Source organism: Pseudophryne corroboree, chromosome 9 (genome assembly GCF_028390025.1).
Source record: "Pseudophryne corroboree isolate aPseCor3 chromosome 9, aPseCor3.hap2, whole genome shotgun sequence".
NCBI classification, from domain to species: domain Eukaryota; kingdom Metazoa; phylum Chordata; class Amphibia; order Anura; family Myobatrachidae; genus Pseudophryne; species Pseudophryne corroboree.
Genome location: NC_086452.1, coordinates 238,513,645 through 238,541,039, shown reverse-complemented (window position 1 = coordinate 238,541,039; position 27,395 = coordinate 238,513,645). Strand labels below are relative to the sequence as shown.

General features: G+C 41.7%; 1 protein-coding gene across 2 annotated transcripts in view; it reads right to left on the bottom strand.

The window, feature by feature from the left end:
* LOC134957937 (potassium channel subfamily T member 2) overlaps positions 1 to 27,395 on the bottom strand; it is a 1,656,739-nt gene that overhangs the window by 67,382 nt on the left and 1,561,962 nt on the right. For both annotated transcript variants that reach the window (XM_063940188.1, XM_063940189.1), the window contains one exon: positions 915 to 1,215. In XM_063940188.1, coding sequence (XP_063796258.1) covers positions 915 to 1,215 — 301 coding nt within the window. The remainder of the gene's footprint in view (positions 1 to 914; positions 1,216 to 27,395) is intronic.

Sequence of the window (27,395 nt, the reverse complement as noted above, 5' to 3'; positions counted from 1 at the left end):
TCTCCATTGCTGTTTCATGAATAGAAATGGATTTCATTGCAGATGTGCATCCCTATCATTATACACTGCTCCTAACACTACAAGAATTGATCTCTTGGTTAACATACCCACATGTGCTTGGCTGATAAATTCTTCTGACAGTCAAATAAACTCTGGGTTATATTCAGGCTTTATCCATCACACAAATCAGTTTGATTATATTTCCTCAAAATTGTGCACTCTGTTCAATCTCTGAATGAATCAATTTTCCTGCACATGTCATGCTGTACAGTATATGTATATTGACAGGAAAATGGGGGATAATATATTTCTTACTATATAAACACATATATACGGTTTTCTATAGGCCTTTCTTTCATATTCTCTAATATCATGTCATCAATACACTTTTTATATTTAACTATCACAGTCCAACATTATCTCTCTCAAAGTCATCTGCTGCCATTTTCTTCTATTTCTGCTCCTTCATACCATACCAAACCAACAGTTCAACGTTACCTTCCCACAATACTACAGTATACATTTTAACATCAAATTCCACTTAGGTCTCATGATGATAGGTCTCATGCTGATGTGCCTGATCAATCTTCTGTGCCGCCATTTTTCTTTCTATCTAGTTTATGTGTTATCAGTAAATTTGATAACCTACTTAATGGCTACATTTTCTTGTGTTATGCTCTCACTATGATTTTACATGGACAACAAGTCTCGTTTGATGATGTGTAGTTTATATTATGGTATGATGATCAGTAGAGGTTATCGCAAGATACATTCTCCTTATTTTTTTCCCCCCATTTGGAGGAAAATCTATTCAGAGAGTGCATAATTGATTAAGTGTCTGCTTAATACGCCTAAATGTCATGAACAGTACACATACTTGCTAGGTGCATTTTGTTATATATTTTTGTACATACCATAATCTGCTGTAGAAAGGCCCAAATGCTTCATTCTATTCTTAACCAGTTCTGCAAGTTCTTGTCTCTCTGACCGTCTGCATAATGTCATCCTTTGCTGACTTATCCTTTCTGCTGTTTTGTTAGAATGTCTGGGAACTTTTCTGCTTAACCTTCTTGCCCACTGCATGCTTTTTCTTCTCAGTAAGGGGTGATCTGACTGGTCGCTGGATGTGGAATTTCGATGGTTGTTGCGGTTTGCTGAGGTCTCTTTGGTTTCTTTTGTGTCTTCCCACTCTTCCACGCTGATAGATATCTGTGACTTTGTAAGAAATACAGACAATTTTAGTAATGTAAAGAGACGAAGGGCTTGATTCAATCAGATGCCGTTCCATATACTGTATGACCAAAATCAGCTATTTGTAGCACACTGCGCATGCACAAAAGTGACTATAGACATTTTCTATATTTTTACTTGAATCTGATTCGGACAGATGTTGGCTCTATCTCTCCTTTTGTGAAATATGGAGAGGAAGGGGTACATTTACTAAGTTGGGAGTTTTTTTAGAACTTGTGATGTTTCTCATAGCAACCAATCATCTTCTCGAAGCAACTAGATAACTGTTAAGTAGAATCTGATTGGTTTCTATGGGCAATATCATCAGTGCTAAAAAAAACTTTCACCTTAGTAGATTTACCCCCAAGTGTAATGGAAGTGTTGTGGGCATGCAGTTAGATTTCTGGACTTTCCTGAGATGCACATACATCAAAAGGAGGCCTGGGTTAGGTGCAACTTCTGAAACTAATAATGACGATTGTAGCTTCATATGGAAAACAATAGGCAGTGCAGATTCCCGCTTGAAGTCATACAATCACTTGTATTTGCATAAGGTAGAAAAGCTAGCTTCTGTGACTTCCCACAATTACAGCCACTTTGTGTCTGACTCAAAATCAGGCCATAACAGGTAAACCTACCAAGAAGAGATTTCTTGGCAGGTTCAGACACTTGAGTTATTAGCAGGGCTGGAGCTAGGGTTTTCAGCCCCCCCCCCCCCCCCCCCCCGCAAACTATAAATTTGCGCCCTCCCATACTTTATAAAGGGACAGCGCACATAATGCCCCCTATAGCAGTGACACTTGTACACATAATGCTCCCTGTAGTAGTGCTGCTTATACACACAATGAACTCTGTAGTAGTGACGCTTACACACAAATAACGCGACCTGCAGCAGTGACGCTTATACAAGACTCCCCTGTAGTAGTGATGCTTACACGCGTAACGCCCCCTGTACCAGTGACGCTTACACACGTAATACTCCTGTACCAGTGATGCTTACACACTTTACCAGTGACGCTTACACATGTAACGCCGCCTGTATCAGTGATGCTTACAAACAAAACGCCCCCTGTAGCAGTGACACTTACACACGTAACGCCTGCTGTACTGGTGATGCTTACACATGTAACTCCCGCTGTACCAGTGACGCATACACACGTAATGCCCCCTGTACCAGTGACAGAGGCAGAACTCTGGGAGGCAACGGAGTCATCTGCCGCCAGGCTCCTGCTCTGAAGGGGGCACCTCTCCTCACATTCTGTGACACCATTGAATTAAGTTAATTGATATCTGTCGCTGTCTTTTCAGTGGCCGACTTCCTCACTGGTTCTTGCACCTTACAAATCACACCCTCTTTATTATACTGAATATACACATTTTACAAGGGTCACACCCATGATTAGAAACCACAACCTATTACTGGAAGCAGTCACCTTACTGATGAAGCTGTTTGCTCCTGTATAGGAAATATGAGAATTTTAACTATATGAAGATACTTCTCTGACAATTACACGTAACTTTATATAGTTAGAACTCTCATGCTTCCTGTACAGGAGCTAATAGCTCCATCAGTAAAGTGTCTGCTGTCAGTGTAACAGGTCATGAGTTCTAATCCTGGGTATGACTGCTAAAAATTGTGTGATTTAAAATAAAAGACAATTAAATGTATAAATACAGTATATACATTTTTTTCAGAACACTACACACACACACTCACACACACACACGCACACATGCATACATTTATTTATCTTAATATAGGAAATAGGTGGGGGGGCACCAATATTTATCTTGCCTCCGGGCAACTGGGACGAACTTACGCCACTGACCAGTGATGCTTACACATGTAACGCCCCCTGTAACAGAGATGCTTATACATGTAACGCTCCCTGTATCAGTGACACTTATACACATAATGCCCCCTGTATCAGTGCAGCTTATACACGTAATGTCCCCTCTATCAGTGACTCTTACATACGTAACGCCCCTGTACCAGGGACGCTTACACACGTAACGCCCCCTGTACCACTGACGCTTACACACGTAGTGCCCCTGTGCCACTGACGCTTACACATGTAACGCCTCCTGGACCACTGATGCTTACAAGAGTAACGCCCCCTGAACCAGTGACGCTTACACGCGTTATGCCCCCTGTAGCAGTGATGCTTACACGCATAACGCCCCCTGTACCAGTGACGCTCTCACACGTAACGCCCCTTGTACCAGTGACACTCTCACATGTAACGCACCCTGTACCAGTCACACTCACACACATTATGCCACAGTCACACATACATACTGTACATACATTACACACATACACAGTCACACATACATATACACAGATACTGTATACATATATATACACACACACACACTTACCTAAAGAAATCTGGCAGGCAGGAGATGCAGCAGCTCATCCTCCTGTGTAGCTGGGTGCTGCAGCCTGTACCTGTGTAGATCCACCCCCTTTTGAGTCCCTTACGGCCACTGCACTGTCACGGGGGAGGGGAGGTGAGAGGAGGCTTCATGCTGCACGCCCTATAGTACTTTACAAGCAGCAGCTGTACCTCTGAGTCTCTGGCATCCTGGTCCACTCCATGTAGCTCTGCCCCATGAATCTCCGCCCCCTGCCCCGTGAGGCTCCTCCCCCTTTTCTGGCAATAACAAACAAGTGGGGGAGGACTGGAGGCTTGCCTCTAATCTGCCGGCGCTGCTGCCTGCCACACACTGTGAAAGGGACAGCAGCCAGCAGCAGCAGGGAGGCAGGCACAGCAGCAGCACAAGGATGCAGAGAAGGGAGAGCGCCTACCTGCACTGCATCCCTTTGCTGAGCGGGTAGCGCCAAGCCTGGGTATATGCATTAATATTAAATACAAAATGAGTAATTTTTTTTTTTAATGTTATTCCTCTAAATCCAGCAGCCAAAACCAATAAAGATGCGTCGGATTTCTTTCCGGTTCTGGGTGCATGGAGTGAGCTGCTCCATCTCACAGCTCCGCTCCGTGCCCGGCTAATTTGCCACTTTTACAAGGCCTAACCACCTCCAAACCTCACCTCTTTAACAGGGTCATTTCTAGCCAATTTGGCTCCCAGTGCGAGATTTCAAAATGCGCCCCCCCCATTGCTATTAATAAAAATTGCGTCCCCCCCCATACCTATTAAAAGAAAGCACGCGCGCGCCGAAGGCACGCACGCTCCTGACATGGGTGTGTGGCCTGAATAAAATGGGCGTGGTCTCATTAAAGTGGGCGTGACCTCGGCTGATATCACGCCCACCACAGGAAAAAAAAATAAACATAAAAAAGTCCCCATTTTACACAGCGCGGCAGGCAGGTGTCCCCAATTTACACAGCACAGCAGGCAGGTGTCCCCATTTTACACAGTATGGCAGGTATGTGTCCCCATTTTACACAGTATGGCAGGTACGTGTCCCCATTTTACACAGCACGGCAGGCAGGTGTCCCCATTTTACACAGCACGGCAGGCAGGTGTCCCCATTTTACACAGCACGGCAGGCAGGTGTCCCCATTTTACACAGCACGGCAGGCAGGCGTCCCCATTTTACACAGCACGGCAGGCAGGTGTCCCCATTTTACACAGTATGGCAGGTACGTGTCCCCATTTTATACAGTATGGCAGGTACGTGTCCCCATTTTACACAGCACGGCAGGCAGGTGTCCCCATTTTACACAGTATGGCAGGTACGTGTCCCCATTTTACACAGTATGGCAGGTACGTGTCCCCATTTTACACAGCACGGCAGGCAGGTGTCCCCATTTTACACAGCACGGCAGGCAGGTGTCCCCATTTTACACAGCACGGCAGGCAGGTGTCCCCATTTTACACAGCACGGCAGACAGGTGTCCCATTTTACACAGTATGGCAGGTACGTGTCCCCATTTTACACAGTACGGCAGGTACGTGTCCCCATTTTACACAGTACGGCAGGTACGTGTCCCCATTTTACACAGTACGGCGGGTACGTGTCCCCATTTTACACAGTACGGCAGGCAGGTGTCCCCATTTTACACAGTACGGCATGTACGTGTCCCCATTTTACACAGCACGGCAGGCAGGTGTCCCCATTTTACAAAGTGCGGTAGGCAGATGTCCCCATTTTACACAGCACGGCAGGCAGGTGTCCCCATTTTACAAAGTGCGGCAGGCAGGTGTCCCCATTTTACACAGCACGGCAGGCAGGTGTCCCCATTTTACACAGTACGGCAGGCAGGTGTCCCCATTTTACACAGTACGGCAGGCAGGTGTCCCCATTTTACACAGTATGGCAGGTACGTGTCCCCATTTTACACAGTACGGCAGGCAGGTGTCCATATTTTACACAGTATGGCAGGTACGTGTCCCCATTTTATACAGTATGGCAGGTACGTGTCCCCATTTTACACAGCACGGCAGGCAGGTGTCCCCATTTTACACAGTATGGCAGGTATGTGTCCCCATTTTACACAGTATGGCAGGTACGTGTCCCCATTTTATACAGCACAGCAGGCAGGTGTCCCCATTTTACACAGCACGGCAGGCAGGTGTCCCCATTTTACACAGCACGCAGGCAGGTGTCCCCATTTTACACAGCACGGCAGGCAGGTGTCCCCATTTTACACAGTATGGCAGGTACGTGTCCCCATTTTACACAGCACGGCAGGCAGGTGTCCCCATTTTACACAGCACGGCAGGCAGGTGTCCCCATTTTACACAGCACGGCAGGCAGGTGTCCCCATTTTACACAGCACGGCAGGCAGGTGTCCCCATTTTACACAGTATGGCAGGTACGTGTCCCCATTTTACACAGTACGGCAGGTACGTGTCCCCATTTTACACAGTACGGCGGGTACGTGTCCCCATTTTACACAGTACGGCGGGCAGGTGTCCCCATTTTACACAGTACGGCAGGTACGTGTCCCCATTTTACACAGCACGGCAGGCAGGTGTCCCCATTTTACACAGCAAGGCAGGCAGGAGTCCCCATTTTACAAAGTGCGGCAGGCAGGTGTCCCCATTTTACAAAGTGCGGCAGGCAGGTGTCCCCATTTTACAAAGTGCGGCAGGCAGGTGTCCCCATTTTACACAGCACGGCAGGCAGGTGTCCCCATTTTACACAGTACGGCAGGTACGTGTCCCCATTTTACACAGTACGGCAGGTACGTGTCCCCATTTTACACAGTACGGCAGGCAGGTGTCCCCATTTTACACAGTACGGCAGGCAGGTGTCCCCATTTTACACAGTATGGCAGGCAGGTGTCCCCATTTTACACAGTATGGCAGGTACGTGTCCCCATTTTACACAGCACGGCAGGCAGGTGTCCCCATTTTACACAGTATGGCAGGTATGTGTCCCCATTTTACACAGTATGGCAGGCAGGTGTCCCCATTTTTCAAAGTGTGGCAGGCAGGTGTCAAGTTGAGGGGGAGAAAGAGAGGGAGGGGTAGAGAAAGAGAAATAGAGATACTACTTACATCTTCCCGCTCTTCGGGTCTGTCCACCTCACGTCCCTCGCGCCGGCCGCCTCCTCCTTCCAGGCTTATCTCCTCTCCTCCCTCTTCTCGAGCGCTCCTGCTCGGGGGGCGGGGTTTCGCGGAATGACGCGTTTGCGTCGTGACGTCATGACGCAAACGCGTCATTTTGCGAAACTCCACCCCCAAGCAGGAGCGCTCGGGAAGAGGGAGGAGAGGAGATAAGGACACACAAAGTACCGCGGCGGGCGCCCCGTGCGGTTGCACGGCTCGCCCGCCGCTAGAAACGGCACTGCTCTTTAACCCTCCCCACCTGGGGTCTACCTGTGATGGACAAATTTGTAACAGCCACGCAGCCACCGCGCTCGCAGCAGCACGCGCTGCTACAAGTGAAGAGAGGAGCGGTTCTTGTCATGGCGCCGGACGGCGTCTCCCTCGATCACACCCCAGCGTCCAAGAAGTCTGTGGTGACATCCTCACCCAGGCACCGTGACAGCCCGCTTCTGTACGGGGATCTGGTGGACGCCATCTCATCCACCATGGGCCCGCTGCTGACCAAGGCGGTGAGTGATATTACAGCGCAGCTGCAGCACTTAAACACACGGGTCTCTACAGCGGAGAACAGGATAGGCTCCATGGCTCACAATATTGCTGATATGCAGTGTGAAATTAAACGTCTTGAAAAAGACAATTATGCCTTTATTAATAAGCTGGAGGAAATCGAAAATCATTCCAGACAGAATAACATCAGGATCGTGGGTTTGCCTGAATACCTAAAAGGGGCCTCCTTGGAGAATTTTGTCACTAACACATTACCCACCCTCCTTGGCATCCAGGATGCCTGTAAAGATATGGTTATAGAACGGGTGCATCGTATTGGCCCCCCTCCCCGCCAGACTGACACCCGCCCCAGAGTGACCATCTTTAAATGTCTGAGTTACACACATAAGCTGGAAATATGGCGTGCCTCCAGGAAACAGCCTGTCCTGAATTGGGAAGGCAAAAATCTCAGACTTTTTCAAGACTTTTCTGCCGAATTGACGAAAGCACGATGTGCCTTCTCCCCTATCTGATCCCGGCTCATTGCAGACAAGAGAAAATTTGCACTGATATATCCCGCTAAGTTAAGGATCTTCGACAAGGATAGACATTATGACTTTACCACCCCGGATGACGCTGCTGATTTCCTCTGCGAAGGTCGCTCTCGCTCAGATGCGGACATCTCTGACCCTAACTGACCCTGCGGAGCTCACCAGTTTTCATTGCTCCGCTGTTGCTGCTCACCGCATGCAAACTGCTCTGTCCCAAAGCTTGAGCCTCAAGTCTTTGCAATTTTTGTTCTTTATGTTCATACATGGCTCCTGCTCCATTACATGTTGTCCCGCCTTAAGATGAGGTTTCATGATCTCAATTCTCCCCGGGCACGGAGGGAGTAATGCTCCGGGTTCATGTTGGTTTGTTCTCCGTACCTATGGGTTCTCCAAATTTTTCCGGGCTTCCGGAAGTTATGTGAATGTTTCATAGCTGTCCTGAACGCGCTAGTCGGGTTCTTTAGTGTTTTGTCCTTGTCTTTGTGGCCCCCCCACATCTGTTGTTTCCCCAGTGTCCCACCTCCTCCCTGCCCCTCTATGGGCTCTACTAGTTCCACGCTCCTTCTCCCTGGATACCTTACAATTCAGATTACAATGCATGTGTATACAAAATGGCTGAAATTAAGATTGGGTCCTTAAATGTGGGGGGCTTTAACTCCCCTGCGAAGCGGAGGAAAATTTTGCTGTACTGTAATAGATTACATTTAGATATTGTTTTTGTTCAGGAGGCACACTTGGTTCCTGCGGAAATGTTGAAACTACAAATGTTGGGGTGGAAATGATTAGCTAGTGCTTCTTTTAATTCCAGGTCCCGTGGAGTAGCTATATTGATTAAACGTCAGCTCCCCTGCGAGCTTCTAAAAATGATTCCTGACACGGAAGGCAGGTTTGTCATCGAACACATTACTCTACACTCCAAACGATATACTTTATGTAATGTATATGCCCCGACAGTATACAAAAGACACTTCTTTGTGAAATTGATTACGCTATTGACACCTTATATGGATGAGGGTCTGATGGTCTGCTGTGATTTTAACCTCATCTCAGATGTTTACCTGGATAGGTCATCTGCCCCCTCACACTCTTTCTCACTTCCCAAGTACGGTATTCCCCATTTTACCACACAATTGTCCCTAGTGGACATCTGGAGAGTTATAAATCCCACTGTCAAAATGTTTACCTGTATGTCTGCAGCTTATCACACCCTGTCCCGCATAGATTACCTGTTGCTGTCCCTGGCCTTGTTCACGAGAGTCTCGTCCGTGGAGATTGAGCCGATTTCTGTCTCGGACCACTCTCTGCAGTGGTTTTCTTTACACGTTTCTGACGAACCCCCTAACAAAATCATATGGCGTTTCCCACCTTTTGACCTCCTTGGAATTTAAATCTATGCTTCAAACTAGTTGGGAGGAATACCACGCAAACAATCGATCCCACGCGATTGACAATCTCCCTCTATTTTGGCAAGCAGCTAAGTCGGTCCTACGGGGAAACATTCTGTCATATGTGGCCCGTCTAAACAAATCTTACGCCACCACTTATTTATCATTGCAGAGCCTGCTATCCACTGCCTACACAGCTTATTGCCAAAGCCCTACTGTGACCAATAAGCAAGTATACCTCACTGCTAAGACTCACTTCAACGAATACTTAAACAGTAGAGGTAATAAATCCTTATATGCAGTTAATTATCGCTACCACCGGTTTGGAAACAAGTCCGGTAAACTGCTAACTAACATGTTAAATGGCACGAGACCCTCCTCTTTAGTTCACCCCCTAAGGATACCAGACGGATCCCTGACATCCTCCAATGTCCAAATTGTCTCTGTCCTCAAGAACTTCTATGCTTCCCTTTACTCACCTGGCCCTTCTCTCTCCCCTGAGAATGACGCATTCACCTCCTCCATGTCTCTCCCTGATTCTGAATACGTTCCCCCTAGATTATCCACGACTCTAGATACAGATTTGACGGCCCCCATAAGCCCAGCGGAAGTCTCTTGCATGGTTAGGTCCTTAAAACAAGGCACAGCCCCGGGCCCCGATGGGTTTGGTAGTAACTTCTACAAGCTGATGCTTCCGTGCATTCAGGACACATTGGTGCTCGTTTTTAATCACATATTGCGGTCGGGTCAGGCCCCTTTATATTTTAATGCCGCTTATATCAGAGTTTGACCTAAACCAGAACGAGATCTGACCCTGCCAGCCTCTTATAGGCCGATTTCCTTGTTGAACTCGGATTATAAGATTCTTACTAAGATTTTGTCTGAAAGGCTTAAAAAGATTTTACCTTCTATTATACATCCGGATCAAACCGGGTTTATTTCAGGTAGGCACTCGGTCCTGAATGTACGGAAGGTCATATCTACAACACACCTCAGGCTCTTCCCCACCAGGCGTTATCCTGTCACTAGACGCAGAAAAGGCTTTTGACCTTGTTCTGTGGCCACACCTTTTTAATACCATGTCTAATTTTGGGTTTTCCTCTACCTTAATCTCGTATATTAAACTTTTATACTCCAATCCCATCTCTCAGATACTATGTAACGGCCAGATTTCGGACCGCTTCCCCTTATACAGGGGTACGCGACAGGGGGGCACTCTTTCCCCTCTCCTCTTTGCAATTGCCATCGAGCCACTTGCCATCCTATTACGCAACTCATCTGGATTTTAGGGTATAACAATCTCCAACTGTGTATTAAAAGTTTCCCTCTATGCAGATGATATGCTACTCTTCATCACTGACCCACTTGCCTCGATCCCACGCATTATGACCCTGATCGAAGCCTTCGGCTCAGTTTCCGGCTATAAGGTAAATGTAAATGTAGAAAAATCAGAAGTGATGCCGATAGGTTCATATTCCTTTCTCCCGGTTTCAGATTAATTTGTCTCAAATCAAATATCTTGGGGTCCATGTCACCAGCAGGGTGGAAGACTTATATAAGGCAAATTTCTCCCACATTATTCAAAAAGTGACTGCCTTGATGCTGTCATGGAACCATCTTCCTTTATCTCTATTGGGGAGGGCGTCGGCGGTGAAGACCATTATATTCCCTAAAAATATTTTATATGATTCAAATGCTGCCTGTTGCCCTCACCAGTGGTGATATCCTCTCCATCAACTCCGCCATCTCCTCGTTTCTATGGAATGAAAGGCGCCCCCGAATTGCTCTGGCCAAACTTATGCTTCCTATATAATTGGGAGGCCTGGGGATTCCTGATTTCAAATCTTATACCACCTCTGTTTTCTTCCGCTATGCTGGTGACTGGTTGCTAGATGACTCCACCTTCACAGACGTAGCACTTGACAATGCTATATTTTCTCCTCTCTCCCCCGCTGCACTATTGCACCTCAAATCCTCTAGTATCCCTCACTCAGTGTATTCAAATATCGTGTTTCATGACACTTACATCAACTGGATAAGTCTTCACAAGAAACTGAAAAGGGATTTTCGGTTCTCCCCGTATCTCCCCCTCTGGGGTAATCCAGACTTATCCCCCTCCCTGAACAACCCGGCGTTCCGGGTTTGGAGATGAAAGGGTGTGGCTTTCGTGAACAAGGTCTTGGACCCAGGTGGCAATGTCCTCCACTTCGCTGATATCCAGCAACAGTTCTCCCTTCCCAACAGCATGTTTTACCTATACCTCCAGGTCAGACATTATGCGCAATCACTCCCCCGCCTGGTCCCCCCTCCGACCAACACACACATCATTCTCCATCTCCTACAGTCCCGTTCAGCCATAGGATACAGACTTCATTACATCTATCCCCGGCTCATTTCTGCTAAACCAGAGGTCACCCTACTTTCGAAGAAAATACTCTGCAGTTGGGTCGCGGATATACCTTCCCTCACTACATGCTCTGATCTCTTGTTTTCCCGATACTTCTCATACTCTAAACATTTGCAATCTGCCTACTTACAGGAGACCCACTTTAGATTTATTCATAGGGCCTACATCTCTCCCGCCCAGAGGGAAAACATGTCCGGTAATGAACTAGGTGTCTGTATGAAATGCTCTATGTCTAATGCAAAGTTTTTTCACTGTTTTTGGGGGTGTTCCAAAATATATAGATTCTGGTGTAAATTAATAGGTTATATCAACGAAATTCTTAATGTCTCGCTCTCACCCTCACCTGAAGCATGTTTATTATTTTGGTTTGACGGTTGGGTGCTGGGTCCTCGCCCCCATACACGAATCCCCTTCCTTGTCATTATTTTAACTCTGGCAAAAAAGTTAGTACTACTTCATTGGATTAAAAAAACGACTCCCACTATACAAGAGTTGAAATCTCGTCTTCTCCAGTTAATGTATTTTGACATGAAATCTTTGCTTCCTAATGAACCACTGTCTCTATCCTCATGCCACAATAAATGGGACTCGTTTCTGTGCTCATTGGACGCTCAATCAAAACGAACATTTTCGCTATACTTTGGGAACCAAGACTGGTCCAGAATAAAATCCCACTTTGTTTGCTGAAGGCCTCCTGCCATTCCACCTCCTTGCGTGGTACCATTATCTGGAATCTGTTACACTATTACGGACATATATACTCCGGCAAATGCTTCCTTTCCTTTACAGTTTAAGATTGTATCCATCTGTCATTCATTTGCTTATAATACACTGTACACTGGTATCCTTGGTCGAACCCTTCTCCCCCCCCCCTCCCTTTCTATCTTAGTCCCACCCCACCCCCTAGTTCTAATTCCTTTTGTTCCTGTCTCGTCTTTTGGTCTGTCTGTATTGTCTTAACAAATCCGCAGTTTGAAGGGTATATGTTACTCTCTATCACTCCTTGATTATATGACCTGTTGTTTGGTTTACATTTACCTATTACAGGGAGTGTCTCTCATTGTGAGTATAAACTTTATTCACCTTTGAAAATACAATAAAATGTGTTTTCAAAAAAAAGATGCGTCGGATTTAAAAAGCGCTGCTTAGTAAAATGACCCCTACAGTACATCTGCAACATCACCTAGAGCAAGGTTCTTTAACAGTTTCCTTAAGAACTTGCAAAACAACAAACTGTTGGCTAATTTTAGCCATGCACAGTTAAATGAATACATTCTTAAAATAATAATTATAAGGTGTCAGATATTCACACAAAGCATGGCCTTTTGGAAGTTTTAGGAAACAAGATTATATCCTACATAACCTGCTTGTTACAAATGTATTTAACATTACTCCATGTCACTTTTAAATTTGTTTGTTACAGCAAAATGGGAGAAAGTATCCAGCATAGAAATTCAAGTTTATGATACTGTGAGGCAAGTCAGTTAACTGCATCTAAAATGTGTTTATGGCCACTATTTCAGGATTACTGAACCTAGACATCCTAATTCTAGGTTTGTCATTGACACTCAATTTTATAGTTACAAAATGGAATTAAGACATACTATAAATTTAGTTATTTGTTTTTTTTCAACAGGTTTATGAGATTAGTGTATTGGTCTTCTGTCCGCTTCTGTGTCTGTGACTGTAGTACTGGTCGCACAGGTTGAATAACTTCTATGAAAATGACCCCTTATTTATTTTGTCCCAAACACATCTGTGTTATTCATGACAGTTTAGGGGGTGCTACCACAGGCAAAATAAATCTGCACAAAAAAAGGGAAGAAAGAGGGTTCGGAATGCCCTAAAGTGGTGCACACAATCTTATATTAAAATATAACTTTTATTATTATATATAATAAAACCAGCGAATTTTAAGAAAAAAGGTAAGAGAGTGTAAATAAGATAGAAATTGTGATTAAAATTGAAAAAGCTGCGCACTAGACGTCATCCGTATAGTTCCTAAATTCTAATATTGGAACAATGAAGAGTGTCCTAGAGGTATATGCTTTCTCTATAACTGTATATCTGTTATTCTAAACTCCTAGAATAAGTGTCTCAATTTCCCTCTCGGGATATGTACTCTGAGACCGTTATGGAAACAGGACTCCTATTTTCTTAATATATAATAGTAACAAAATGATATTAGTGCTCCAATGGTTTGCTGTGTTAAATAATAAACATAATGAAATGATCTTCCAACAATGTGTGTTATGTTTTTATTGTATCACTGGAATGATAACATAATTCTTAGGCTTCAATTGTACCACAGAGGCATCTGTATATTCTCAGTTCATTTGATACTGTGACATCCACTGTGAATGAGTCATGTGTGTAGTGATACAATTGTAACACATGCAGGAGAAACAGCAGGTGTCTGATTCTCAGATTGAACTCTAACAGCCTTATGGTTCTTGGCTGTTTATGTCTGACAATCTAATCTCAGTTTAATTGTGACAATTGTAACACATACAGGAGAGATAGCAGATGTCTGATTCTCAGATTAAACTCTAACAGCCTTATGATTCTTGGCTGTTTATGCCTGACAATCTAATCTCAGTTTAATTGTGACATGAGGATGGATTTATTTGCAGCTCACGTCGCTGCTTATCACAATGGGTTAAACTTTCCCCGTCACAATGTTGATTGGTGATTAATATTCACCTTAACACAGTATTAATTAGGCACTTTCCCCTCGGAATCACTATAATGTTATACTGTATTCGCTCCTAAATTGATCATAAAGGAGCATTCAAAGTTTATTCTTTTGAATTAGATTGAGACAGAGATAGAGCAGGCTTGTTGGATAGCAATTAGGCATTCATTAAGCATGTGAACCATGTCACTGATGCCCCAGTATATATGCAGTCCTTTGAACAGTGCTTTATAGTATAAGTATACTGTTTATGTTAAAACTGAGTACTGCATCTATAAGGACATTAATTAAAGGTATTTACTACATGTCATTAATTCTGCTCAGTAACCTTCAATGCACACAATAGAGTTACATATATTTCTCAATTAAGCTGTTTCCTACTCAAGGAGCACTTGATATATCCTTCACTATGCACACTGAATTTCACAATGCACACTGGAGTCTGGTATCTGACAAGACTGTTTCCTATTTCCCTGCAATTTGCATTGGTATAACATAATTCTTAGGCTTCAATTGTACCACAGAGGCATCTGTATATTCTTAGTTCATTTGATACTGTTACATCCACTGTGAATGAGTCATGTGTGTAGTGATACAATTGTAACACATGCAGGAGAAACAGCAGATGTCTGATTCTCAGATTAAACTCTAACAGCCTTAAGGTTCTTGGCTGTTTATGCCTGACAATCTAATCTCAGTTTAATTGTGACATGAGGATGGACTTATTTGCAGCTCACGTCGCTGCTTATCACAATGGGTTAAACTTTCCCCGTCACAGTGTTGATTGGTGATTAATATTCACCTTAACACAGTATTAATTAGGCACTTTCCCCTCGGAATCACTATAATGTTATACTGTATTCGCTCCTAAATTATTCATAAAGGAGCATTCAAAGTTTATTCTTTTGAATTAGATTGAGACAGAGATAGAGCAGGCTTATTGGATAGCAATTAGGCATTCATTAAGCATGTGAACCATGTCACTGATGCCCCAGTATATATGCAGTCCTTTGAACAGTGCTTTATAGTATAAGTATACTGTTTATGTTAAAACTGAGTACTGCATCTATAAGGACATTAATTAAAGGTATTTACTACATGTCATTAGTTCTGCTCAGTAACTTTCAATGCACACAATAGAGTTACATATATTTCTCAATTAAGCTGTTTCCTACTCAAGGAGCACTTGATATATCCTTCACTATGCACACTGAATTTCACAATGCACACTGGAGTCTGGTATCTGACAAGACTGTTTCCTATTTCCCTGCAATTTGCATGGGATGACACTCCTCATATGGTTATATCCTTCCTAATCTAACATGATATGGAGACTGTCTAAGATGCGCAGCTAGCCTGACGCATGCTTCGCTGTTTGCTTCATCAGAGGCAGAACCAGATTGCCTCCAGGTTCTCCCCTAAATACCGGCAATTGCCGTGATCCACCAATCAGAATTCTTTATCCTGATGTCATCATCGATGACATGACAGGGGTCCGCCCATCGACGTGTAAATCATGTGATCGGCCCATGTCGATCCTCCCTGTCTCCTTACGTCCCTGCATCACTAGTCCAGGGAGTCTCAATCAATCACAATGTGGCAGGCTGGATCGTATGTAGACTCGATTACACGAGTGCCTATTCATGCTGTGATAGCTCCGATCAAAGGATATGCTGCTCAAAGTGTCTTTTCCATAAAGCAATACATATCCCTGCAAAAATCTTTTTATTTAGACATATATGCCTGATTCCCTTGTCCACTGACTGTATTGAACATTTCACATGGTGGATAAGTGGAGTGATTAGGGAAGTTTTTAAATAAGTTTTAAATAATAATCAATTCCTTATTCCTTTTTATTGATAAATGATTAATGTACTTCTAGGGATAATAATAAATAATAAAAAATATATAATAATACATAAATTAAAATATAGTATAATGTGAATCCTTTACCAAAAAGGTGTCCGTGTCTATGTATATCTCTCTCAGTCTATAGTTGTATTTTATTAATATAAGGAGAATATATATATATATATATATATATATATATATATATATCCCCATTCTGAAATAATGACACTAATCTTTGGGATGCTGATAAATATTCATGGAACATATCTATGTATTGTATTATGATTCAACCAACCAAATGGACTGTGATACCAAGGAAGCCCTTAGTTAATGTAAAATAACATAATTTTACATTATTTAATTCTATTAAATTTTGGACAGTCTCAATTAGAATAACCAAACAGGGGGAGTGAACATAAAAGCAGAAAGAGGGATGTGTGATCTTAGAAGGTAATCAACAGATAATTTCGTCCGTTGAATAGTGTGGGGACCTGCAGATGTTCAGATGTGTCTCTGAATTGTCACAACGTGATATACGGTCTCCTATCCCCGATGTCTTCAATCAGTGCATGTGTAATAAATTCTACATGCTAAAAAGGAATGTGATAAGTGTGAGAAATAAAAATAATTAATAAATAATGTGAAATAAATATTGTATGTAGTGTTAGTGCTCCTCCTCTCGTGAAAATTTGTGAGTGATATCTTGCATCTTTGGGGTAGCTGCAGAAACAGTGATTCCAACTTGTGCCTCGATAAAATATAAGGGAATGATATCATAATTCTATAATTAAGAACAAATAAGTGATGAGAACTCAAATGTGACAAAGAATAAAAAAATTAATAAAAACTGTGAACTAACTCGTGCAAAGTGAAGAATTATGTGGTGAATAGGAATAAAAGAAATAAATATGTTAGAGTATTCTTATGTACATTTGTGGATATTCCACTCTACTATTAAAATACATAATTCAAATGATCAATAATGGATCCAAAATCGCAAAATCAATGGGCCCCCTTTGGTATGTTCTGATCTAAGGTCTCTTATACCATTCAGTGATATTGGGGAGCACTCCCTAGATAGTGGGGAGGACCTTTCAGGTATGTATGATGTTGTTTAATACCCTACGAGTATGGATATCCAAAATTCATGAATTGTATATGAATTCTAGGGCTTCTCTCTAGATTACAGAAAAGAAGTGTATGTATTTTCTTCATTCAAACCCTTAGGTATAAGGGTATCCATCAAGAAGATCAGCCTGGTTTCCTGTTTGAGAAGTTCCCGATCAATATCACCTCCTCTGATATTTAGGGTAATTCTCTTCATACCAAAGGCTACCAGACCCCTGGAATTGCCTTGGTGATGTTTCAGAAAATGTCGCGCTACTGGTGTGAGTGTCTTCATCAGTTCCTTATCTCTCCTTGCGTTTCTTATATTCCCAAGATGCTCGAGTAGTCTTTTCTTCAGAGGCCTCTTAGTTTTCCCTATGTAGCTCTTGTTACATGGGCATCTTAAATTGTATATCACGGCAGGGGTTTCACAGTTGATGTACTCTCCAATGCGCCAAACCCTGTCAAATTTGTCCGTATATTCCATTGTGTGGACCATGATCGAACATGCCTTGCAAGTACCACATTTATTGGATCCTTTTTTGTTGTATAGGGGTTTCTTAACAGTTTCCAAGTGGCTCTGGACTAATATATCTCTGAGGTTTTTAGATCTTCTCCAATTCACTGTGATACCTTCCCCCAGAATTGTTTCCAAATCTGGATCGGTCCTGAGAATTTCATAGTGTTTCTGTAAGATCTCCCGAACATCCTGCCACTCCTGGCAGAAGGTACCTATGAATCTTACTTTCTCCTCTTCCTTCTTTTTCGTCTTAGGCGTGAGTAGTTGGTCTCTTGTGTACGTTCTTGTTTCGTGATAAGCTTGTTTGACTGATCTCTTACTGTATCCACGGGACTCCAATCTATTGCTTAGTTGTTTGGCCCTCAATTGGAAAGTGTCTTTTTCAGAGCAATTCCTCTTCATACGTAAGAACTCCCCTTTTGGCAGTCCTTTTATTACTGACGGGTGGTGGGAGCTTTCATGATGTAATATACTATTTGTTGCAGTTTTTTTACGAAAAAGATCTGAAGAGATATGTCCATCTGCTTCCAAGGTCAGTGTAACATCTAAAAAAATTAACCTTTTTCTCATCCATTTCATATGTGAGTTTTAGATTCAGATTGTTTGAATTGAGCTTCTGCATGAATTTCATAAATGTCGATTTGTCTCCTCCCCAAATTATGAGGAGGTCATCTATATACCTCATCCACATGTGTATGTGGGTGGTATATGGGTCATTCTCCTCGCAGAACACAATGTCCCTCTCCCACCACCCCAGGTATAGGTTAGCGTACGTGGGCGCACACGTAGTCCCCATCGCAGTCCCCTGTACCTGGAGGTAGAAGTCGCCGTCGCAAACGAAATAGTTCTTGGTCAGGACAAAACGTAAGAGGGTGATCAAGAAATTATTAAAATCACTCTTTTGGTCCATATTCAAAAAGTATCGGACCGCCTGGATCCCAAATTCATGTTTAATGCTCGTGTACAAGCTTTCGACGTCACAAGTTATCAGCCATGTGCCGGAATTGAATACCATATCTTGAATTTTGCTGAGGACGTCAAGAGTGTCCCTTGTATATGATGGTAATCCTATGACGTATTCCCTCAGATGTAGATCTAGGTATTCACTAGCCTTCTCCGTCAAGCTGCCTATTCCCGACACAATGGGTCTGCCCGGTGGATTGACCTCATCCTTGTGAATTTTAGGAAGTAGGTATAGGGTAGGTATCTTGGGATTTTCAGAATATAGGAAGTCAAAATCTTTCTTGGGAATGATGCCACTGTCTTTTGCTCTCTGAATTGTTCTGTTGTAAATCTCTTGATAATCCTGAGTGGGATTAAAAGTAAGTTTTTTATAACAGAGTTTGTCCCCTAATTGCCTCTTAATTTCTTTTGTGTATTTCTCCCGTGGCCAGAGCACAACATTACCCCCTTTGTCAGAGGGCTTAATAATGGTGTCTTTCCATTGTTGTATCTCATTAAGGGCCTCCCTCTGTTGGATATTAAGATTTTGTGGATATTTTCCCTTTCTTTTGGATATTTCTAGTTTGTCTAGATCCTCGCTCACCAGGTCCACAAAGACTTTCACAGGTGGACAGATATGAAAGTCTGGGGAGAAGGTAGATCTTTTCTTAAGGATAACTCCAGACTTGCTCGGTATGGGTTCTATTTCCAGAGTTTGTTGTACTGATGTCGCTATGTCAGATTGATTCCCTTCTAGTTCTTCCAGGATGGACAGAGCTTCGGAATCTTCATGGGTTAATTCTTCAGGAAAAATTCCCAGTTCCCTATATTCCGACTTTTTCAGAAATAATTTTTTTAGGAGTATTTTACGGGCAAAGAGGTTGAGATCCTTCTCCATATTAAACCTGTCAAATGATTGGGTAGGAGAGAAAGAGAGACCCTTATTGAGTATTTCTATTTGTGGTGAGGTAAGTATTTTATCAGTCAAGTTGATGATCCTAAGGGAATCACCAGTGTCTATCTTCTGTATCTCCTGGAGTCTCTGTAATCTTCCTTCCAGTCCTTTGGTCCCTTCTTTCTTTTTCTTACCCCTTCTGATCCTCTTGAACCCTGTCCTATAGTCTCCCTGATTTCTCTGGGGGTAGCCCCTAAAAAATCCCTTTGTTGTTTACGGGAGAATGATTGATCTTGTGAGGATTCGTTCTCTGATGACTCTACCTCTGATGTTGTGTATCCCGTATTTCTTTCTGTCATGGGTTTCTTCCTCATGTGTGTCCATTTGTAGATATTCTGCGTGAGGAAATCATTTTTATCTCTTTGCATTTTGCCTTTCTTCCGGCTAATGATCTCTTTCTCAATACCCTCAATTTCTTTTTTGTACTTGTCATATGTTGTTTGGAACTTTTCTAGACTTTCATAATTTTTTAATTTCTCTCCAAGGTTTGAGATTTCTTGTGTACATCTCTCCAATACCAAATCATCATGTTTAATCAGTATATTGATCAAGTTCAGGAAGCAAGTTGTCAGAGTCTTCTCCCATTCATTTTTTAATGTTTCCGTTGCCAGTTCAAAGGCAGGGAATACTCTTGGTCTTAAACCCCGTGGTGTTATAGCCAATTTTATGTAGTTTTCAAATGTTAGTTTGTTCCAGAAGGTCTTGGTTTGTTTTATTAGGGTTTGTTTGAGCTGGAATAGATCGTTCATCCAATCACCCTCAAGTGTATTTGCATTTGCCATTTCTGTGTCGAATAGGCTATCTGTGTTGGTTTTTAGTCTAGCCTGTCTATCATTAAGATCACGGCTCAGACTGAAACTCGCCATGTCACGTCTGATTATTTATAATCAGAAGTATATAGTCGGATTCGTGTAGGGTATAAACCTAATTGCAATCTGGTTTAGAAGAGGGGGATTTATCTCCTCTTCAATAACAATTCGATAATATAGATTGACTGATATTGTCACTAAAGTTTTGTATAACCGTGCAGACTATCCAGAGAAAGGCGTGGGATAACCCACAAAAGAGAGCTAGTGACTGTAGTACTGGTCGCACAGGTTGAATAGCTTCTATGAAAATGACCCCTTATTTATTTTGTCCCAAACACATCTGTCTTATTCATGACAGTTTAGGGGGTGCTACCACAGGCAAAATAAATCTGCACAAAAAAAGGGAAGAAAGAGGGTTCGGAATGCCCTAAAGTGGTGCACACAATCTTATATTAAAATATAACTTTTATTATTATATATAATAAAACCAGCTAATTTTAAGAAAAAAGGTAAGAGAGTGTAAATAAGATAGAAATTGTGATTAAAATTGAAAAAGCTGCGCACTAGACGTCATCCGTATAGTTCCTAAATTCTAATATTGGAACAATGAAGAGTGTCCTAGAGGTATATGCTTTCTCTATAACTGTATATCTGTTATTCTAAACTCCTAGAATAAGTGTCTCAATTTTTCAAGTCCCTCTCGGGATATGTACTCTGAGACCGTTATGGAAACAGGACTCCTATTTTCTTAATATATAATAGTAACAAAATGATATTAGTGCTCCAATGGTTTGCTGTGTTAAATAATAAACATAATGAAATGATCTTCCAACAATGTGTGTTATGTTTTTATTGTATCACTGGAATGATAACATAATTCTTAGGCTTCAATTGTACCACAGAGGCATCTGTATATTCTCAGTTCATTTGATACTGTGACATCCACTGTGAATGAGTCATGTGTGTAGTGATACAATTGTAACACATGCAGGAGAAACAGCAGGTGTCTGATTCTCAGATTGAACTCTAACAGCCTTATGGTTCTTGGCTGTTTATGTCTGACAATCTAATCTCAGTTTAATTGTGACAATTGTAACACATACAGGAGAGATAGCAGATGTCTGATTCTCAGATTAAACTCTAACAGCCTTATGATTCTTGGCTGTTTATGCCTGACAATCTAATCTCAGTTTAATTGTGACATGAGGATGGACTTATTTGCAGCTCACGTCGCTGCTTATCACAATGGGTTAAACTTTCCCCGTCACAATGTTGATTGGTGATTAATATTCACCTTAACACAGTATTAATTAGGCACTTTCCCCTCGGAATCACTATAATGTTATACTGTATTCGCTCCTAAATTGATCATAAAGGAGCATTCAAAGTTTATTCTTTTGAATTAGATTGAGACAGAGATAGAGCAGGCTTGTTGGATAGCAATTAGGCATTCATTAAGCATGTGAACCATGTCACTGATGCCCCAGTATATATGCAGTCCTTTGAACAGTGCTTTATAGTATAAGTATACTGTTTATGTTAAAACTGAGTACTGCATCTATAAGGACATTAATTAAAGGTATTTACTACATGTCATTAATTCTGCTCAGTAACTTTCAATGCACACAATAGAGTTACATATATTTCTCAATTAAGCTGTTTCCTACTCAAGGAGCACTTGATATATCTTTCACTATGCACACTGAATTTCACAATGCACACTGGAGTCTGGTATCTGACAAGACTGTTTCCTATTTCCCTGCAATTTGCATTGGTATAACGTAATTCTTAGGCTTCAATTGTACCACAGAGGCATCTGTATATTCTTAGTTCATTTGATACTGTTACATCCACTGTGAATGAGTCATGTGTGTAGTGATACAATTGTAACACATGCAGGAGAAACAGCAGGTGTCTGATTCTCAGATTGAACTCTAACAGCTTTATGGTTCTTGGCTGTTTATGTCTGACAATCTAATCTCAGTTTAATTGTGACAATTGTAACACATGCAGGAGAAACAGCAGATGTCTGATTCTCAGATTAAACTCTAACAGCCTTAAGGTTCTTGGCTGTTTATGCCTGACAATCTAATCTCAGTTTAATTGTGACATGAGGATGGACTTATTTGCAGCTCACGTCGCTGCTTATCACAATGGGTTAAACTTTCCCCGTCACAGTGTTGATTGGTGATTAATATTCACCTTAACACAGTATTAATTAGGCACTTTCCCCTCCATCCTAGAAGAACTAGAAGGGAATCAATCTGACATAGCGACATCAGTACAACAAACTCTGGAAATAGAACCCATACCGAGCAAGTCAGGAGTTATCCTTAAGAAAAGATCTACCTTCTCCCCAGACTTTCATATCTGTCCACCTGTGAAAGTCTTTGTGGACCTGGTGAGCCAGGATCTAGACAAACTAGAAATATCCAAAAGAAAGGGAAAATATCCACAAAATCTTAATATCCAACAGAGGAAGGCCCTTAATGAGATACAACAATGGAAAGACACAATTATTAAGCCCTCTGACAAAGGGGGTAATGTTGTGCTCTGGCCATGGGAGAAATACACAAAAGAAATTAAGAGGCAATTAGGGGACAAACTCTGTTATAAAAAACTTACTTTTAATCCCACTCAGGATTATCAAGAGATTTACAACAGAACAATTCAGAGAGCAAAAGACAGTGGCATCATTCCCAAGAAAGATTTTGACTTCCTATATTCTGAAAATCCCAAGATACCTACCCTATACCTACTTCCTAAAATTCACAAGGATGAGGTCAATCCACCGGGCAGACCCATTGTGTCGGGAATAGGCAGCTTGACGGAGAAGGCTAGTGAATACCTAGATCTACATCTGAGGGAATACGTCATAGGATTACCATCATATACAAGGGACACTCTTGACGTCCTCAGCAAAATTCAAGATATGGTATTCAATTCCGGCACATGGCTGATAACTTGTGACGTCGAAAGCTTGTACACGAGCATTAAACATGAATTTGGGATCCAGGCGGTCCGATACTTTTTGAATATGGACCAAAAGAGTGATTTTAATAATTTCTTGATCACCCTCTTACGTTTTGTCCTGACCAAGAACTATTTCGTTTGCGACGGCGACTTCTACCTCCAGGTACAGGGGACTGCGATGGGGACTACGTGTGCGCCCACGTACGCTAACCTGTACCTGGGGTGGTGGGAGAGGGACATTGTGTTCTGCGAGGAGAATGACCCATATACCACCCACATACACATGTGGATGAGGTATATAGATGACCTCCTCATAATTTGGGGAGGAGACAAATCGACATTTATGAAATTCATGCAGAAGCTCAATTCAAACAATCTGAATCTAAAACTCACATATGAAATGGATGAGAAAAAGGTTAATTTTTTTAGATGTTACACTGACCTTGGAAGCAGATGGACATATCTCTTCAGATCTTTTTCGTAAAAAAACTGCAACAAATAGTATATTACATCATGAAAGCTCCCACCACCCGTCAGTAATAAAAGGACTGCCAAAAGGGGAGTTCTTACGTATGAAGAGGAATTGCTCTGAAAAAGACACTTTCCAATTGAGGGCCAAACAACTAAGCAATAGATTGGAGTCCCGTGGATACAGTAAGAGATCAGTCAAACAAGCTTATCACGAAACAAGAACGTACACAAGAGACCAACTACTCACGCCTAAGACGAAAAAGAAGGAAGAGGAGAAAGTAAGATTCATAGGTACCTTCTGCCAGGAGTGGCAGGATGTTCGGGAGATCTTACAGAAACACTATGAAATTCTCAGGACCGATCCAGATTTGGAAACAATTCTGGGGGAAGGTATCACAGTGAATTGGAGAAGATCTAAAAACCTCAGAGATATATTAGTCCAGAGCCACTTGGAAACTGTTAAGAAACCCCTATACAACAAAAAAGGATCCAATAAATGTGGTACTTGCAAGGCATGTTCGATCATGGTCCACACAATGGAATATACGGACAAATTTGACAGGGTTTGGCGCATTGGAGAGTACATCAACTGTGAAACCCCTGCCGTGATATACAATTTAAGATGCCCATGTAACAAGAGCTACATAGGGAAAACTAAGAGGCCTCTGAAGAAAAGACTACTCGAGCATCTTGGGAATATAAGAAACGCCAGGAGAGATAAGGAACTGATGAAGACACTCACACCAGTAGCGCGACATTTTCTGAAACATCACCAAGGCAATTCCAGGGGTCTGGTAGCCTTTGGTATGAAGAGAATTACCCTAAATATCAGAGGAGGTGATATTGATCGGGAACTTCTCAAACAGGAAACCAGGCTGATCTTCTTGATGGATACCCTTATACCTAAGGGTTTGAATGAAGAAAATACATACACTTCTTTTCTGTAATCTAGAGAGAAGCCCTAGAATTCATATACAATTCATGAATTTTGGATATCCATACTCGTAGGGTATTAAACAACATCATACATACCTGAAAGGTCCTCCCCACTATCTAGGGAGTGCTCCCCAATATCACTGAATGGTATAAGAGACCTTAGATCAGAACATACCAAAGGGGGCCCATTGATTTTGCGATTTTGGATCCATTATTGATCATTTGAATTATGTATTTTAATAGTAGAGTGGAATATCCACAAATGTACATAAGAATACTCTAACATATTTATTTCTTTTATTCCTATTCACCACATAATTCTTCACTTTGCACGAGTTAGTTCACAGTTTTTATTAATTTTTTTATTCTTTGTCACATTTGAGTTCTCATCACTTATTTGTTCTTAATTATAGAATTATGATATCATTCCCTTATATTTTATCGAGGCACAAGTTGGAATCACTGTTTCTGCAGCTACCCCAAAGATGCAAGATATCACTCACAAATTTTCACGAGAGGAGGAGCACTAACACTACATACAATATTTATTTCACATTATTTATTAATTATTTTTATTTCTCACACTTATCACATTCCTTTTTAGCATGTAGAATTTATTACACATGCACTGATTGAAGACATCGGGGATAGGAGACCGTATATCACGTTGTGACAATTCAGAGACACATCTGAACATCTGCAGGTCCCCACACTATTCAACGGACGAAATTATCTGTTGATTACCTTCTAAGATCACACATCCCTCTTTCTGCTTTTATGTTCACTCCCCCTGTTTGGTTATTCTAATTGAGACTGTCCAAAATTTAATAGAATTAAATAATGTAAAATTATGTTATTTTACATTAACTAAGGGCTTCCTTGGTATCACAGTCCATTTGGTTGGTTGAATCATAATACAATACATAGATATGTCCCATGAATATTTATCAGCATCCCAAAGATTAGTGTCATTATTTCAGAATGGGTATATATATATATATATATATATATATATATATTCTCCTTATATTAATAAAATACAACTATAGACTGAGAGAGATATACATAGACACGGACACCTTTTTGGTAAAGGATTCACATTATACTATATTTTAATTTATGTATTATTATATATTTTTTATTATTTATTATTATCCCTAGAAGTACATTAATCATTTATCAATAAAAAGGAATAAGGAATTGATTATTATTTAAAACTTATTTAAAAACTTCCCTAATCACTCCACTTATCCACCATGTGAAATGTTCAATACAGTCAGTGGACAAGGGAATCAGGCATATATGTCTAAATAAAAAGATTTTTGCAGGGATATGTATTGCTTTATGGAAAAGACACTTTAAGCAGCATATCCTTTGATCGGAGCTATCACAGCATGAATAGGCACTCGTGTAATCGAGTCTACATACGATCCAGCCTGCCACATTGTGATTGATTGAGACTCCCTGGACTAGTGATGCAGGGACGTAAGGAGACAGGGAGGATCGACATGGGCCGATCACATGATTTACACGTCGATGGGCGGACCCCTGTCATGTCATCGATGATGACATCAGGATAAAGAATTCTGATTGGCGGATCACGGCAATTGCCGGTATTTAGGGGAGAACCTGGAGGCAATCTGGTTCTGCCTCTGATGAAGCAAACAGCGAAGCGTGCGTCAGGCTAGCTGCGCATCTTAGACAGTCTCCATATCATGTTAGATTAGGAAGGATATAACCATATGAGGAGTGTCATCCCATGCAAATTGCAGGGAAATAGGAAACAGTCTTGTCAGATACCAGACTCCAGTGTGCATTGTGAAATTCAGTGTGCATAGTGAAGGATATATCAAGTGCTCCTTGAGTAGGAAACAGCTTAATTGAGAAATATATGTAACTCTATTGTGTGCATTGAAAGTTACTGAGCAGAACTAATGACATGTAGTAAATACCTTTAATTAATGTCCTTATAGATGCAGTACTCAGTTTTAACATAAACAGTATACTTATACTATAAAGCACTGTTCAAAGGACTGCATATATACTGGGGCATCAGTGACATGGTTCACATGCTTAATGAATGCCTAATTGCTATCCAATAAGCCTGCTCTATCTCTGTCTCAATCTAATTCAAAAGAATAAACTTTGAATGCTCCTTTATGAATAATTTAGGAGCGAATACAGTATAACATTATAGTGATTCCGAGGGGAAAGTGCCTAATTAATACTGTGTTAAGGTGAATATTAATCACCAATCAACACTGTGACGGGGAAAGTTTAACCCATTGTGATAAGCAGCGACGTGAGCTGCAAATAAGTCCATCCTCATGTCACAATTAAACTGAGATTAGATTGTCAGGCATAAACAGCCAAGAACCTTAAGGCTGTTAGAGTTTAATCTGAGAATCAGACATCTGCTGTTTCTCCTGCATGTGTTACAATTGTCACAATTAAACTGAGATTAGATTGTCAGACATAAACAGCCAAGAACCATAAGGCTGTTAGAGTTCAATCTGAGAATCAGACACCTGCTGTTTCTCCTGCATGTGTT